Source organism: Balaenoptera acutorostrata, chromosome 8, assembly GCF_949987535.1.
Source record: "Balaenoptera acutorostrata chromosome 8, mBalAcu1.1, whole genome shotgun sequence".
NCBI lineage: Eukaryota > Metazoa > Chordata > Mammalia > Artiodactyla > Balaenopteridae > Balaenoptera > Balaenoptera acutorostrata.
Window position 1 is genome coordinate 87,115,662 of NC_080071.1, and position 16,741 is coordinate 87,132,402.

General features: G+C 38.0%; 1 protein-coding gene across 5 annotated transcripts in view; it reads left to right on the forward strand.

Moving 5' to 3' along the window:
- DIS3L2 (DIS3 like 3'-5' exoribonuclease 2) overlaps positions 1-16,741 on the forward strand; it is a 386,722-nt gene that overhangs the window by 65,412 nt on the left and 304,569 nt on the right. For all 5 annotated transcript variants that reach the window (XR_009009011.1, XM_007184723.2, XM_007184727.3 and 2 more), the window contains 2 exons: positions 8,814-8,867; positions 15,434-15,535. Coding sequence is in view for 3 of the 5 variants with exons in the window: in XM_007184723.2 (XP_007184785.1) it covers positions 8,814-8,867; positions 15,434-15,535 (156 nt within the window). In the remaining 2 variants the exon portion in view is untranslated. The remainder of the gene's footprint in view (positions 1-8,813; positions 8,868-15,433; positions 15,536-16,741) is intronic.

Genomic DNA, 16,741 nt, shown 5'->3' on the forward strand with positions numbered 1-16,741 from the left:
CAGATAAAAGTGTGACCACTTATTGGAGAATGTTGGGGGAAACCGGGAAACTGTAGGAGGTGACACCTGCGGTGAATATTGAAAGATGACTCATTTGGGTCTATTAAGTGAGTGTTATGTGTGTGGGAAGGGAGGTATGGAAAGGTAGTGACACTAATGAAGACACTAACTGTGAAACAATATGGAGTGAGGCAGCTTAGGTCCCTTTAGGCGTGAAATCTGAGGCGGGTAGTAGGCAATGAGATCGAGAGGGAGGCGAGGCCACATATTCTTTGAATTAGTCTGTTTTATAATTCTTAGTTTAGTATAGAAACATTGCCATGTGTTACCTGGCTTGCTTGAAGATGTCGACTGTGTTCCATTTTCTCTCAGTCCAAGTGTCCAGGTTCTATATTTGTGTTTGGGGCTGGAGATCCAGCTAATTAACAGATACTGTCATCTTCTCTTCCTTTTTATCCTTTTTATCACCTTTTGTATTTACCTGTGGTCAAGTGAACATGTGCTTAATATGGACTCTTGAATGAAAATTTGTTTTTAACAAATTAATTAGTTGCTGGCTCTGATTTCAGAGGTACAGTTGGTTTTTTTTTTTTTTAAGCTTCCCTTGATTTCTTTGATAAGGTCTCTCTTAGGAAAGTTAAAGCTTCAGTTGGACATTTGTTCATTCATTAATCCATTCATTTGCTGTTTATTGTTCAGCGCACATACTGAACTCCATTTTATCTGCAAGTTTCTTGGCCCTCATCTTGTTCTGTGTATGAAGACCTGTTGTGCTTTTCCCATTCTCATCTCCTGCCGTTCTCTTCCAGGTACACTCTGCTCAGTTCACCCTGATCTTCGAAACTTTGCTAGTAAAAACTCTGCTCTTTGATTCCTCTGTGACTTTGTACACACTGTTCCTGGTGTTAGGAATGCTTTCTCCCACTATCTTCATGTAATTGTGCGTGACCTTACCTAAATGTTACCCCCTTTATGAAGCCTCACTTTAATTCTCCAAGCGGAATTGGCCATTACCACTTTCCTGAAGCCGACTTTTTTGTTTACCCTTTATTCTAAACTTATTATCATTTCTTGGAATTTATATTTTCTCAGATAGACTGTTCACTTCCTTGTGGGCATGGTCATGTTTTATTCCCACAAATTAGCCCAATGACTGGCATTTGATTGATGCTTAATAAATTTATATTGAATAAATCTTTATTTACTGACTGAATAAAGGATCAAGGTACTGTCTTTGAAGAAGAGAGAGAGGATCCTCTGTTGTTATGACTTGGAAGAAAAATTGTTTATAAAATTTACAGAGATAGGCTCAGGGAACTATTCTGCAATGGTATTATTTTTGCTCCCTCGTATTAATTTTTGCTTTTGAAGCAACTCTTTGCTAATGTTAAAACAAAAAGCTGATCAATATAACAACTCTCATTCCCAGGAGTTTGTAAGTGATTCCTCCTGGCCTGTGACATCATGAGACTCTGCAGCCAGAGCCTTCCCCCACAGATGAGAACAGTTGTTCTTTGCAGATGGGAAAAGGAATGGGTTCCAGATATGAGGTCACCGTGTGAAATATACAACACTGTAAATAAGATTTTCATAGGCAGAGAAACAGAGTCCATCTGTGCTGGCCTTAATGGGTAAGGTAAAAAGCTAGTCAAGAAAAGAAGTTTGAATGCTGTTGGAGAAAATTAAACTTATTAAATATATATATTAGGTGTAAGCATTTGTTAGCTTTTGTATACAAACTAAGTGTATTGTGACATCCTTTTTCTTTCCCCATCCAAAGAAACTTTTATTGAAAGACAAGAGATGTTTTTATTTTTTAATTTTTATTTACTTATTTTTTTAACAGATCTTTATTGGAGTATAATTGCTTCACAATACTGTGTTAGTTTCTATTGCACAACAAAGCAGATCAGCCATATGCATACATGTGTCCCCATATCCCCTCCCTCTTGAGCCTCCCTCCCATCCTCACTATCCCACCCCTCTAGGTCATCGCAGAGCACCGAGCCGATCTCCCTGTGCTATGCTGCTGCTTCCCACCAGCCAACTATTTTACATTCGGTAGTGTATATATGTCAATGCTACTCTCACTTCGCCGCAGCTTCCCCATCCCACCCCATGTCCTCAAGTCCATTATCTATGTCTACCTCTCTATTCCTGCCCTGCAACTAGGTTCATCAGTACCATTTTTTTTTTTAGATTCCATTATATATGCGTTAGCATACGGTATTTGTTTTTCTCTTTCTGACTTGCTTCACTCTGTATGACAGACTCTAGGTCCATCCACCTCACTACAGATAACTCAGTTTCGTTTCTTTTTATGGCTGAGTAATATTCCACTGTATATATGTGCCACATCTTCTTTATCCATTCATCTGTCGATGGACATTTAGGTTGGTTCCGTGTCCTGGCTATTGTAAATAGTGCTGCAATGAACATTGTGGAACATGACTCTTTGAATTATGGTTTTCTCAGGGTATATGCCCAGTAGTGGGATTGCTGGGTCATATGGTAGTTCTATTTTTAGTTTTTTAGGGAACCTCCATACTGTTTTCCATAGTGGTTGTGTCAATTTACATTCCCACCAACAGTGCAGGAGGATTCCCTTTTCACCACACCCTCTCCAGCATTTATTGTTTCTAGATTTTTTGATAATGGCCATTCTGACTGGTGTGAGGTGATACCTCATTGTAGTTTTGATTTGCATTTCTCTAATAATTAGTGATGTTGAGCATCTTTTCATGTGCCTCTTGGCCATCTGTATGTCTTCCTTGGTGAAATGTCTGTTTAGGTCTTCTGCCCATTTTTTGATTGGATTGTTTGTTTTTTGGATACTGAGCTGCATGAGCTGTTTGTATATTTTGGAGATTAATCCTTTGTCTGTTGTTTCATTTGCAAATATTTTCTCCCATTCTGAGGGTTGTCTTTTTGTCTTGTTTATGGTTTTCTTTGCTGTGCAAAAACTTTTAAGTTTAATTAAGTCCCATTTGTTTATTTTTGTTTTTATTTCCGTTACTCTAGGAGGTGGATCAAAAAAGATCTTGCTGTGGTTTATGTCAAAGAGTGTTTTTCCTATGTTTTCCTCTAAGAGTTTTATAGTGTCTGGTCTTACATTTAAGTCTTTAATCCATTTAGAGTTTATGTTTGTGTATGGTGTTAGGTAGTGTTCTAATTTCATTCTTTTACATGTAGCTGTCCAGTTTTTCCAGCACCACTTATTGAGGAGGCTGTCTTTCCTCCATTTTATGTTCTTGCCTCCTTTGTCATAAATTAGGTGCCCATATGTGCGTGGGTTTATTTCTGGGCATTCTGTCCTGTACCATTGATCTATATTTCTGTTTCTGTGCCAGTACCATATTGTCTTGATTACTGTAGCTTTGTGGCATAGTTCGAAGTCGGGGAGCCTGATTCCTCCAGCGCTGTTTTTCTTTCTCAGGTTTGCTTTGGCTATTTGGGGTCTTTTGTGTTTCCATACGAATTGTAAAATTTTTTGTTCTAGTTCTGTGAAGAATGCCATTGGTAGTTTGATAGGGATTGCATTGAATCTGTAGATTGCTTTGGGCAGTATAGTCATTTTCACAATATTGATTCTTCCAATCCAAGAGCATGGTATATTTCTCCATCTGCTTATGTCATCTTTGATTTCTTTCATCATTGTTTTATAGTCTTCTGAGTACAAGTCTTTTGCCTCTTTAGGCAGGTTTATTCCTATGTATTTTATTCTTTTTGTTGCAGTGGTAAATGGGAGTGTTTCCTTAATTTCTCTTTCTGATTTTTTGTTGTTGGTGTACAGGAATGCCAGAGATTTCATTTTGTATCCTGCAACCTTACCAAATTCATTGATTAGTTCTAGTAGTTTCCTGGTGGCATCTTTAGGATTTTCTATGTATAGTATCATGTCATCTACAAACAGTGACAGTTTTACTTCTTCTTTTCCAATTTGTATTCTTTTTATTTCTTTTTCTTCTCTGATTGCTGTGGCTAGGACTTCCAAAACTATGTTGAATAAGAGTGGTGAGAGTGGACATCCTTGTCTTGTTCCTGATCTTAGTGGAAACGCTTTCAGTTTTTCACCATTGAGTACGATGCTTGCTGTGGGTTTGTCATATATGGCCTTTATTATGTTGAGGTAGGTTCCCTCTATGCCCATTTTCCGGAGAGTTTTTATCATAAATGGGTGTTGAATTTTGTCAAAAGTTTTTTCTGCATCTGTTGAGATGATCATATGGGTTTTATTCCTTAATTTGTTAATGTGGTGTATCACATTGATTGATTTGCATATGTTGAAGAATCCTTGCATCCCTGGGATAAATCCCACTTGATCATGGTGTATGATCCTTTTAATGTGTTGTTGGATTCTGTTTGCTAGTATTTTGTTCAGGATTTTTGCATCTATGTTCATCAGTGATATTGGTCTATAATTTTCTTTTTTTGTGTTATCTTTTTCCAGCTTTGGTATCAGGGTGATGGTGGCCTCACAGAATGAATTTGGGAGTGTTTCTCCCTCTGCAATTTTTTGGAAGAGTTTGAGAAGGATGGGTGTTAGCTTCTCTCTAAATGTATGATAGAATTCACCTGTGAAGCCATCTGGTCCTGGACTTTTGTTTGTTGGAAGATTTTAAATTACGGTTTCAATTTCATTACTCGTGATAGGTCTGTTTATACTTTCTAATTCTTCCTGGTTCAGTCTTGGAAAATTGTACCTTTCCAAGAATTTGTCCATTTCTTCGTGGTTGTCCGTTTTATTGGCATATAGTTGTTTGTAGTAGTCTCTTATAATCCTTTGTATTTCTGCAGTGTCAATTGTGATTTTTCCTTTTTCATTTCTAATTTTATTGATTTGCGTCCTCTCCTTTTTTTTCCTTGAGGAGCCTAGCTAAGGGTTTGTCAATTTTGTTTGTCTTCTCAAAGAACCAGCTTTTAGTTTTATTGATCTTTGCTATTGTTTTCTTCATTTCTATTTCATTTATTTCTGCTCTGATCGTTACGATTTCTTTCCTTCTACTGATTTTGGGTTTTCTTTTGTTATTCTTTCTCTAGTTGTTTTAAGTATAGGGTTAGATTGTTTATTTGAGATTTTTCTTGTTTCTTGTGGTGAGATTGAATTGCTATAAACTTCCCTCTTAGAACTGCTTTTGCTGCGTCCCATAGGTTTTGGGTTGTCATGTTTTCGTTGTCATTTTTCTCTATGTATTTTTAAATTTCTTCTTTGATTTCTTCAGTGATCTCTTGGTTATTTAGTAGCGCACTGTTTAGCCTCCAGGTATTTGTGTTTTTTTACAGTTTTTTTTCCTGTAATTGATTTCCAATCTCATAGCATTGTGGTCAGAAAAGATGCTTGATACGATTTCAATTTTCTTAAATTTTCCAAGGCTTGATTTGTGACCCAAGATGTGATCTATCCTGGAGAATGTTCCATGTGCACTTGAGAAGAAAGTGTATTCTGTCACTTTTGGGTGGAATGTTCTATAAATATCAGTTAAATCTATCTGGTCTGTTGTGTCATTTAAAGCTTGTGTTTCCTTATTTATTTTCTGCTTAGATGATCTGTCCATTAGTGTAAGTGGGGTATTAAAGTCCCCTACTGTTACTGTGTTACTGTCAGTTTCTCTGTTTATGGTTGTTAGCATTTGCCTTATGTATTGAGGTGCTCATATGTTGGGTGCATAAACATTTATAATTGTTATATCTTCTTCTTGGGTTGATCCTTTGATCATTATGTCATGTCCCTCCTTATCTCTTGTAACAGTCTTTATTTTAAAAATCTGATACAAGTGTTGATACTCCAGCTTTCTTTTGATTTTCATTTGCATGGAATATCTTTTTTCTATCCCTTCACTTTCAGTCTGTATGTGTCCCTAGGTCTGAAGTGGGTCTCTTGTAGACAGCATATAGATGGGTCTTGTTATTGTATCCATTCAGCCAGTCTGTGTTTTTTGGTTGGGACATTTAATCCATTTACATTCAAGGTTATTATCAATATGTATGTTCCTATTACCATTTTCTTAATTGTTTTGGGTTTGTTTTTGTGGGTCTTTTTCTTCTCTTGTGTTTCCCGCCTAGAGAAGTTTCTTTAGCATTTGTTGTAAAGCAACATTAGTAAATCAGGAGTACGATCAGAAGGTTTGAAGATGCCAGCACCAAGGAGGTATAGCAGGAGCCACTGACATGAACTTCTAAGTATCTGGGGATTTTGATAGAGAATGGGAGAATTTTTAAAGCTGTAGTGGGGAAGCAGGGGGGAAACATTCTTCTTCTGGTCCCTGAGCTATATGGGATAGGAGAGAGAAAATCGGCCCCCTTTGAGAGCACTTGAAGGGAATTGGTCACATCAGGTTTCAGTGGAGGCAAGGAGGCACCAGAGCATTCAGAAAAGAGATGGAGGATTTGGAGCCACCAGTTCCAGGCTTAGGAAAAGGTTGAGGAGGAAAATGAGGGATGAGGGTTTGGGGCAGATTAGGCGATGGTCATAGAAATATGGAAATGGAAGTTCTGGACTTATGTATGTAGGTGAGTAAGACAAGACATCTGCTAGAAGTCTCTTTCAGTTACAAGGCCATTTCTTGAGATGCTTTGCTGACAGCTTCTTCAGGCTGTGGGGATGACTGTGGTCCGCTGTGGACTCTGCTAGAGATTTTTCTATCTTAGTGTGATCTGTACTCTCAAGGGATCTGTTTCTGAGGTCCAGTTCTTAAGAGTATGCTCCAGTCAAATTGCAGACATTTTTCTTGAACAAGGCATGTGTCCCTCCTTGTATGCTTTTATATCAGGAAGTTTGGGATAGACAATCAAGAATAGAATCTTTTTGGTCCTTTTAATAGTTGTTCTTTTCAGTAGAGTCGAGATATTTTATAATAACTATAAATCGAGTATATAACCTTTAAAAATTGCAAATCACTATGTTACATACTTGTAACTTATATAACATTGTACATCAACCATATCTCAATAAAAAAAACACACACAGACAAACAAAATAGAGCAAGATACAGCCCTGAGCAACCTGTTTCTTTCCCCTGAGTCCAGCTGCGGCATCTCTGAGTGCTCTGTAATTAAAGGTACTTTCAAAGCAGAAGGCATTCTCATCTCTATACTTCTTCATGTACTAACCATTCACTGAGCTTGAAGGGATGATAGAAGATTAGCAGTTGAAAAAAAACTTGGGTCAGAAAATGAATTTTAAAAAATCAGTGAGTTTACTTTTATTTATTTGGAGTGTTTATTTCCTCTCACTAGAGTGTAAACTCTGAGGGTAGAGCCTATCTGTTATTACTCGCTCTCCATTGTGACCCCATCACTTAGCATAGTGCCTGTCATGCTAATTGTCAGGAAATATTTGTTGAGTGAGTGGATGAATATTGAGGATAAATATAATAAGCCTTTTCCTCCCTCCCGCAACAAGAAACAGCTGCCCTAAAAGTGAAATTGCAGTGACATTCATAAAAAAGGGACTGGCCTCTGGGAGCTTTGCCTGCCTTACTTCCCAGTCCCTCTGTCTCTTACCCTAATACAGCATGGTGGTAGAAGAGTATTTGCCCTCTTAGTCACTCTTGCCTATATTTCCTTTCTGATTTATCTTCAAATTTTACTCCTCCATCAAGGACCAGATCAGACACCATCTCTGGAGCCTTGCCTAGTGCCCCCAGCTGAAAGTAAGCTGCCCCCTCACTTGTGGCGTTCTTCATGTTTTACTTTATAAACAAGGACTGAGGTTGGTTCTCACTCTTCCACATTGTCTGTCTCAGGGTCTGGCACATAATCAGAATTCAGTAAATAATTATTAAATTAAGGACTGAATGAGGATTTGTAGTAGTCTGTGTGGGATTTAACAGTAGTATAAACTGTTGCATGGAAATTTGTAATTTAAACATGGTGTACCAGCGAAAGAAAGAATTATTTTCTGCTTTATTTTATGCCCTCACCTATTTTGTTAATTGTGTATCTTTGAGTCTTTCAGTATTTTAGGGGAGAGGTGTTATTTAAAACACTTTCTCAAGACACCCTTTGAGTCTGGCTCTTAGGAAAATAACTGCCTCCATCCATGTGTTCCAGTGGCCTTCAGATGCAGCTGTAAGTGGGGAGGGTTACAGCTTCCTGCAAGAGCCTAAAATACTGAACTGCTGTTGAAGACGGCCCCACCTGCACCCCTGTGCGTAAATAGAGGCAGACCCTGACTTGATGCTGGACTGACGTGAAGTTGAAGGCAGACTGGGTAGCCTGGCTGTTGGAGCCAGGATTCCCACTTAAATTAAGAGCTGGTTCTGGACCATTTTGAATTATTGACTCATTCAGCTCTGCAGAGGGACCAGAGTAAAAAATATGCATCCAGCCCCTCGAGACTAAGTATTCAACTTGGAAGTCAACCTGTATCATTTTGAAAATTGTCACAGAAGCAAGCAATTGTGGAAAGGTCTTATAGAATTAAAAAAGGCCATTGTGTAGTGAGGCATAATCCCCCGTAACCTTGTTCTTAAAGTAAAGGTTTATATTTGAAGACTAGCATATAAGGGCACATAAAATCCCAGTAGTTGCCACTTTCCCACTCCACGCCAAACTCTGTTGCTTCTCACCTCTGCCCGTTCACTGCAAGGTGCCAGTGTGAGCTTTTAGTGTTTGATGGAACTCTGTGGTACAGACATCAGTATAAATCATATTTCATGCATTTAATGAATAGTTCTCATACATCTAACTTGTTTCCTAGATCGAATTGTTTAATTAATTTTAAACTTTTTATTGACTAGTAACATATGTATGGAAAGATCATAAGTGTGTAACTAGTTAAATTTTCACAGATTTTATTTTTTATTTTAAAGGGTGTATTGAGAATTAATCCGAAGAAGTTTCATGAAGCCTTCATTCCTTCCCCGGTAAGTTCAATAACTTTATAATAAACCTAATGTCACATTTAATTTTTTAGATGTGCTGTAAAACTGAAATCATATATTCTAACTAGAAAACAGAGTAGTAAAACAAAATTGAGGATGGGCAAGGATTTGTTTCAAATTTAAATAAACAAAATTTGCCTTTGGTTAACAGCCCCTTCTGCCAGTCTTAAAAATCACACTTCCAGTGAAAGGGATGGCATTTGTTACTAGGCTGCAGGGAGCAGCTGAACCCACAGACACCCACCAGTTCTTATAATTGGACACCCTTGGTTTATAGCTTAAAAGGATTTATGGGTTTTTCCACTGATTTAAGTTAATCTCTCCTAAACAAATATGCTATCTACTTTCAATCTACTGCATGAGCTATTCTGCAAATTTGTCCAAAAATAATGTGTATTTTTTTTTTTTTTTTTTTTCTGGTCAGAGTTTCTCACTTCACTTTTATGCAGGTGATAGGACTTGGTACAAGGCTTTTTACCATTGGCTCTTTGTAGTCTTTCTTAGGTTCATGACTCATTTTAATAGGCTCTCTCTCATTAAGGGAAGTTCATTCTGACATATAATTAGCAGCAGGTCTCTGGATAAGGTTTGATTGTGCAAAGCTGGGAGAGCAATAGTCTTAAATTCTTGGCCTAACTTTTCCAGGATGCCATAAATAGGATAGCCATAGAATTAGATTTTTCACAGTGGAAGAGATTATAGGAAGAAACTTCGGCTCATAGATGAGGAAATGGAATACATATATTTCAGTTAACATATTTCATTTTGTGAAATGACAAGTTTAATGAGAATACAAGTTCAGTCATGTACTTCATAGGTATTATTATTGTTGTTGTTTCAATAACCTAAGACCTATTCTGAAGCTCAGTTTTGTCCTTTTTTCCCTTGCCCTTGTCCTGAAGCCAAGGATTCACATTTGTATCTTAAGTTTAGGTCTTACCCACTGGCTTAGATAAAAAATGTCACATGTCACCTTGTTCTCTCTTAGTCATTTTCTGTTCCTGTGACAGAACATGGTATATATTGCTGACCCTGCTGCTTAGATTATAGAATTGAGCGTCAGATTTGAGGTAGTAACTTAGCTGCGGGAGCTGTTCCATCACACAGTGGAAGCACAGTTTACGTGGGTGTTAGATTTCAGAGTTTGCTCATAAGGTGAAATTCACATTCAATAATCATAAAAATTACCCATGAAAATCTCTCAGGAATATGCCATGTGGGAGAGGGAGTAACCATCTCTCCGTAAGTCTAGCATAACCAGCATTTTCTCCACGTTAGAAAGGGTGATTGTTTCTTCTTTGGCACACCAGTTGAAGGAGCTCAGTTACACTAGGGGCCCCATTGTGTGAAAAACATGGATTTTTTAAGCACGAGAATCATACCCAGTGCAGTAAGGAGTTCACCCTGAGAGGTACCTGGGAACTGAGCAGATTGCCCTCCCTGCACACTGAGGTTTGCTCTCATCGATGGGAATGATAAGTGGAACTACATACAGTATTTTGAAAATTTTTCTGCTTGCTTTCTCTCTTTCCTGAGTACACAGTATTGAATTTCGCTAAGTTGGATCCCTATTAGGCCGGCTCCTAACGAGTGTATGGCCTAGGACAAAACACAGATGGAGGCACACATACCTTATATTAAATATTTAAAAGTTATAAATCCAACTAACAAACTGTTAAGTAAAGTACATTCATGACAGATAAAATATATTCCTTGCCAAATATACCTCCATGTACTTGTACTGGGGTTCAGATGTAGAATTCTCAGACTCCTCGGAGCTCCATGCTGAAAGGTGGCTGCATGGAGAGGGTCCACCTCTGGCCTGCCCCTCTTCCCTTCCCAGTTCTTGCTCCCTGTCCCCTCTGTGCTGCCCTCCTGCCTCCTCCCCCCCATTCAGCAAGGGCCCTTGCCCTCTAGGTGAGCATCTTATCCCACATGTCCAAGCTCTGCCCATACCCCTTAGAAATACCCACCCATTAGCCACCTGTCAAGTCTAGGGGTGCCACCTGGGATGTGGTCTGCGTTTGGGAAGACAGAGCTGGGGAAGGTGCTCATATATGCCCTGGAAGTGGGCTTGGGGCTGATGACAACCCATTTAGCCTTGAGAACTCCTTACCTGTTGTGGAGGGGTGTGGTCGGAGGAGGGCCAGAGCAGAGGTCCTCTGACGTGTGGGCCTAGTTATGTTCCTGCAAGTTAAGTTCATGTGATTTAAATTTGCAAGTGATGTGTTGCCACTGTTTAATCTGGCTTGTTAAAGGAAGTTAAGCAAAAGTTATTGATGTTTCAAAAGCTCAAGTTGTTCTCCCACTTGAAATTGTATTCCTGGCATGTCCTATTTAGAATTTTTTACACAGTTGTGATATTAGGATTGGCTTATTTTTATACCTCTTTTATTCTCTTATCTGGCCACTGATGGAGTAATAAAATTGTCTCAGAGGGAGAAAAAGTGCTAAATGACTCACCTCTAAGTAATTAAGAAGAGACTACAGAAGCTCTATCAAGGCCCAGCTGTAAGTGATTGTAGATACTCCAGTTTTGGACACTGGCACAATCCTGCATTCTAGTTTTGTAGATTTTCTGGTCAGTTTCAGGTTTTAGAAGCATTATGGAGAGCAGTTGAAGGGGAAGATAGTAGAGGCAATGAATTACATGTAGGTAAATCCCACCACTGGTCTGGATTTCTGAGTATACGTAGCTCGTGCCCATGTCAACTGTGAACTTGTATGAACTGGAAAAATGCTCACACGTAGACTAGAAGGTAGGATATCAGAACCAGGGCCTGACTGTTACCTGTCCCTGCTTTAGCAGGGAGAATAAAGATAGGAATTGATAGAAGATGAAGCCTCTGCTCTGACAATAAGAAACGGAAAGTTTCCTTAATTGTAAAACGAAGGGGTGGATTAAATATTGTCTAATGTTCTTCATAACTTTAAAATTCTAAAGTTTTTGGAGAAACAAAAATAGACTAGATTTGATGAAATTACTTAGGTTTATTCTTATTGACTCTAAAAACAGTTGAGAAATTATACAGTGTCACTTTCTGTGTTAAAATATCTACATATATCAACAGGCTAGAAACAATGAATTGATCATCAGGTATAAAAAAGTACTTTGTTTTGGGGGAACATGATTTAGGTTTATTATAATTTCTACTGATAGAAAGTTGATATTCATTTTCCTATGACAAACTCAAAATACATGGGATGTTACTTCTGTGTGTACCTGCTAGTGTTCTCTTGTTCTCAATAAAAGTAAGAATAAAACCATGTAACTTTTTCAAAAAACCAAGATAAATTGATATTATTGAGGTGCCTTTTTATCCCATTTGGGAATAAGATAAAGAGGAGAAATGGACCAGATGTAAAAACCTGGCTTTTTATAAAAAGCACAGTTTCAATTCTGAATTATATTGGTGCAAGGAGTTCTGTAGCTTTTTTGTGCATCTCATCATGGGAGGCACTCTTTGTACATCTGTGGAATTTATTTCTGGTCCAAAGGGAGCTATTCCATCGGTGGAGGATGTTCGGACCATCATAGTATACTTGGGCTGTCCTCCCCACTCCTGCCTCCTAAATATTTAGTTAGATTACCCCCAGATCCCTTTATATTTCCAGCAGGTTGATCATTATCCATTTTTCTTTCTTTTCTATTCTTTCTGATAGGTAGAGCAAGTCTTCTGGCATTCAAATGAAGGAATGAATTCTTTGGCCTTAAAAAGTAGTTAAGAGGTTATACTGCTGGAAACTCAGCTGTGCTCCAGATTAGAGCCTCCTTACCTATGCTATGGATTTTCTTCTCCTATAAATACCTATGCTATTTATTTTCTCTTATTTCATGTACACTGCTTTTTTTGTTTACAGTGTATGATGGATGTATATTAAAAAAATGTATCTTTGGGAAAACAATTACAGTTTGTTCATTTGGAAAAAAAAAGTAGTTAGGAGGGATTGACTCAAACTTTTAATATTGAGCTGTCCTCAGGTATCTTTAAAATAAGAGATTCTGCAATAGATGCGGGCTTCTGAATGAATCAAGTAAGAGCTGAGTTGTGATTCAGTATCTATAGATTTGTGTATTGTTCAAGGTTCAATTCAGCCCTGTTTCTCTTCGTTTCTTGGGATAGAAACATGACAATACCAACATCTTACCCTCTTAACTCTCTAAGCTAAGAGTGGTGTAGCTGCTTCCGAAAGAGGCATCTGATTGCATACGTTTTGACACATGATGATGGGTTCGGATGACCTCTAGACAGCTTTATTTTCATTGTAGAGAAGTCGGAGAGATCCCATTACTTTATAAATTGCAGAAGGCAGTTGATGATGTTGTGCCACACTTCAGTTGTTCACTCTTTATTTACTGGTTGCCTCTTCTTATTTCTCTGAGAAGCTTATCACGAACCGTCTTGTGGCTGGCACAGTAGCTATTCCTTAGGGACTAGGGTGGGTCAGGTTTGGCAAAGTGTGCAGGCCACAGCTGCCAGCCTGTGGCTAAATTGGAAATTGAACAGAAAGACTGTTCTAAAGATCTCTAATGGCTTGTAATTGGAAACTGTAAAAAAAATATTGAGTATGTGAAATCCCATTCTGTGAGTGTGGTGGTGAATTTGCAGTGCTAATTTTATCTTTATTTAAAATATCATAGTAATCACCTGCAGTCTGTTGAGCGTAACATCAACTGTCTCTAGTAGAAAATTTTGAGTGGTGGCTTTCCAAGCCAGTTTGCTATTACCTCCTTTGAGAAAAATTAACATTTTACTTCTCTCTTATCCTCTGAAAAGAAGCACATAATATAAACTCTTGGAAGGATGAAAGGATAAGAGTACATGTTTGCATGTTTGTTTGTTTGTTTTGCATATATGTATTTTATTTATTTATTTTTATACAGCAGGTTCTTATTAGTTATCTATTTTATGCATATTAGTGTATATATGTCAATTCCAATCTCCCAATTCATCCCACCACTACTGCCCCCTTCCCCTTCCCCCCTTTCCCCCCTTGGTGTCCATACGTTTGTTCTCTACAGCTGTGTCTCTATTTCTGCCTTGCAAACTGGTTCATCTGTACCATTTTTTCTAGATTCCACACATATGTGTTAATTTATGATATTTGTTTTTCTCTTTCTGACTTACTTCATTCTGTATGACAGTCTCTAGGTCCATCCACGTCTTTGCATGTTTGTTGATGAAACATTTTGAAAATGTTTAATTTTTTCATGGAACCTTATTGCTGAAGGCATGCTTTTCTTAGCTACCTTTTCCATTTAATTATTTTCACCAAGTAATTTGGCTTAATAAGAAGACTCTGGCAACTAATTAAGTTTGGCAGTCGATACCTAGGGAGTTCACTGGGGCTACACTGCTTCAGGCGGGTTGTTTTTAAGTATGTGCTTGAGGGGAATTCCCTGGTGGCCCAGTGATTAAGACTGGGGCTTTCACTGCTGTGGACCTGGGTTCAATAGCCAAGACATGAAAACAATCCAGGTGCTAATCAACAGACGATTGGCTTAAGAAGATGTGGTATATATACATTGGAATATTACTCAGCCATACAAAAGAGTGAAATACTGCCATTTGCAGCAACATGGATGGACCTAGAGAATATAATGCTTAGTGAAGACAGAGACAGACAGAGAAAGAAAAATACTATATGGTATCACTTATATGTGGATTCTAAAAAATAATACAAATGAATCTATATATAACAGACTCACAGACATAGAAACAAATTTATGTTTACCAGAGGTTGGAGAGGGACAGTTAAGGAATATGGAATTAACAGATACAAACTACTCTACATAAAATAGATAAGCAAACAAGATTCCCTGTATAGTACAGGGAATTATATTTAATGTCTTGTAATAACCTATAATGGAATATAATCTGAAAAAAAATAACTGAATCACTATGCTGCACACCTGAAACTAACACAGTATTGTAAATCAACTATACTTCAGTTAGAAAACAAACCAACCAACCACATTGCTCTCTCTGCCACTTCTTGGGGGGAGTGTGACTTGGCTGGTTTTTTCCTAGAGAACTCAACTCCTGGAGCTGGTTGTTGCTCCTGCTCTTGGTTGGTTTTCTTCGGGGATTATATCAATATGTTGTTGTTCTTCTGTTTTCTTGCAAATTGTCTACTTTTTACCTTTCCCTTACAAAAATTCAGTCATGTAGAAAAGGTACCATCATGCTTTATTGTATTTAAAACAAAAAAGGGTAACTTACTCCCTTCTCATTTCAGTTATGAAAGCATGCAGTCCTCATTTTCTGCTTTATGTATTTTTGTTTGTTTGGTTTTGGCCTGCCTATAGTAGATCTTCTCTTATTTGGTGATTTTTTAGTATTATGTTAACCTGCTCTTCTGTGTTCATTACCATTTCTATTAGTTCCAAAGAGACTGAGCTTCCTCTAGGTCTGTTTGTGGCTAAATACTAGTGTTCCTGTTAACTCAGTGGACAGATTTTAGAGTCTACGGTTTTTAAACCAAGGAAGTAATTTTTGGTTCCAAGCCTTGGTAAACTGACTACTTTGTTTCCTTCTCCAACCTAGGATGGTGATCGAGACATTTTTATTGATGGGGTTGTTGCTCGTAATAGAGCCTTGAATGGGGATCTGGTGGTTGTGAATCTGCTTCCAGAGGAACAGTGGAAGGTGAGTTAAATTTTCCTTTTATAACTGTAGACTTCTCAGGGCCTTTTGCAGTAGTGCATCAGTGAGACATCATTAACTAAAGCAGTCACAGACCCCTAAAGCCCTTGGTTGCCTCAGAAGCAGACCACAGAATTCTTGGGACATAGAAGCATTGGGTGTGCAGACATTTAATGATTTTGGTTCACCTTGTTCCCTCCCCTGTGATCTGTCTTCCCTGTCACATGCTTTGCATTGGTTTCTGGTAATTTTTAGGATAGAAAAAAAGCTTGCAGGGGACATTCAAACCTGATGCGTATTAATATCCCACATTTAATGCTGGGAGAACTAGAAAGACAAAGCCATAGAGATGGTGCAGTCTTCACATATTCCTGCTGCCTCTCCTGGAGAACCCAGGCAACACATATCTAGTTCTGTGATGTCCAGTTTGGTGATGGGACTTCTCTTGGCAGATAAAAATAGACTGTGTATTTTTATAAAACAGAAATTTGGTAGCAGACGAAAATGTTTTTAACATGAGAATATTCTGGGTTTTAGTCTCCATCTGTGTCTGTCAACTGAAAAGGAAGATTTAGTTTTGTTTTGACTATTGTTTTAAATAAGGATCAGGCACTAGAATGATTCATAGCAACAATTTCTTTGAATTGTCATATAAAACTGGTAACTTGTATATCTAAGTCTGAATTTTTCTTCCTAGTATTCTTTTCTTTTTTTTGAATTTTATTTTATTTAATTTATACAGCAATTTCTTATTATCTATTTTATACATATTAATGTATATATGTCAATTCCAATCTCCCAATTCATCCCACCACCACCACCTCCCTCCCCCACCCTCTTTCCCCCCATGGTGTCCATACGTTTGTTCTCTACATCTGTGTCTCTATTTCTGCCTTGCAAACCGGTTCATCTGTACCATTTTTCTAGGTTCCACATATATGCGTTAATATACGATATTTGTTTTTCTCTTTCTGATTTACTTCACTCTGTATGACGGTCTCTAGGTCCATCCATGCCTCTACAAAATGACCCAATTTCATTCTTTTTTATGGCTGAGTAATATTCCATTGTATATTTGTAGCACATCTTCTTTATCCATTTGTCTGTCGATGGGCATTTAGGTTGCTTCCATGAGCTGGCTATTGTAAATAGTGCTGCAGTGAACATTGGGGTGCATGTGTCTTTTTGAATTATGGTTTTCTCTGGGTA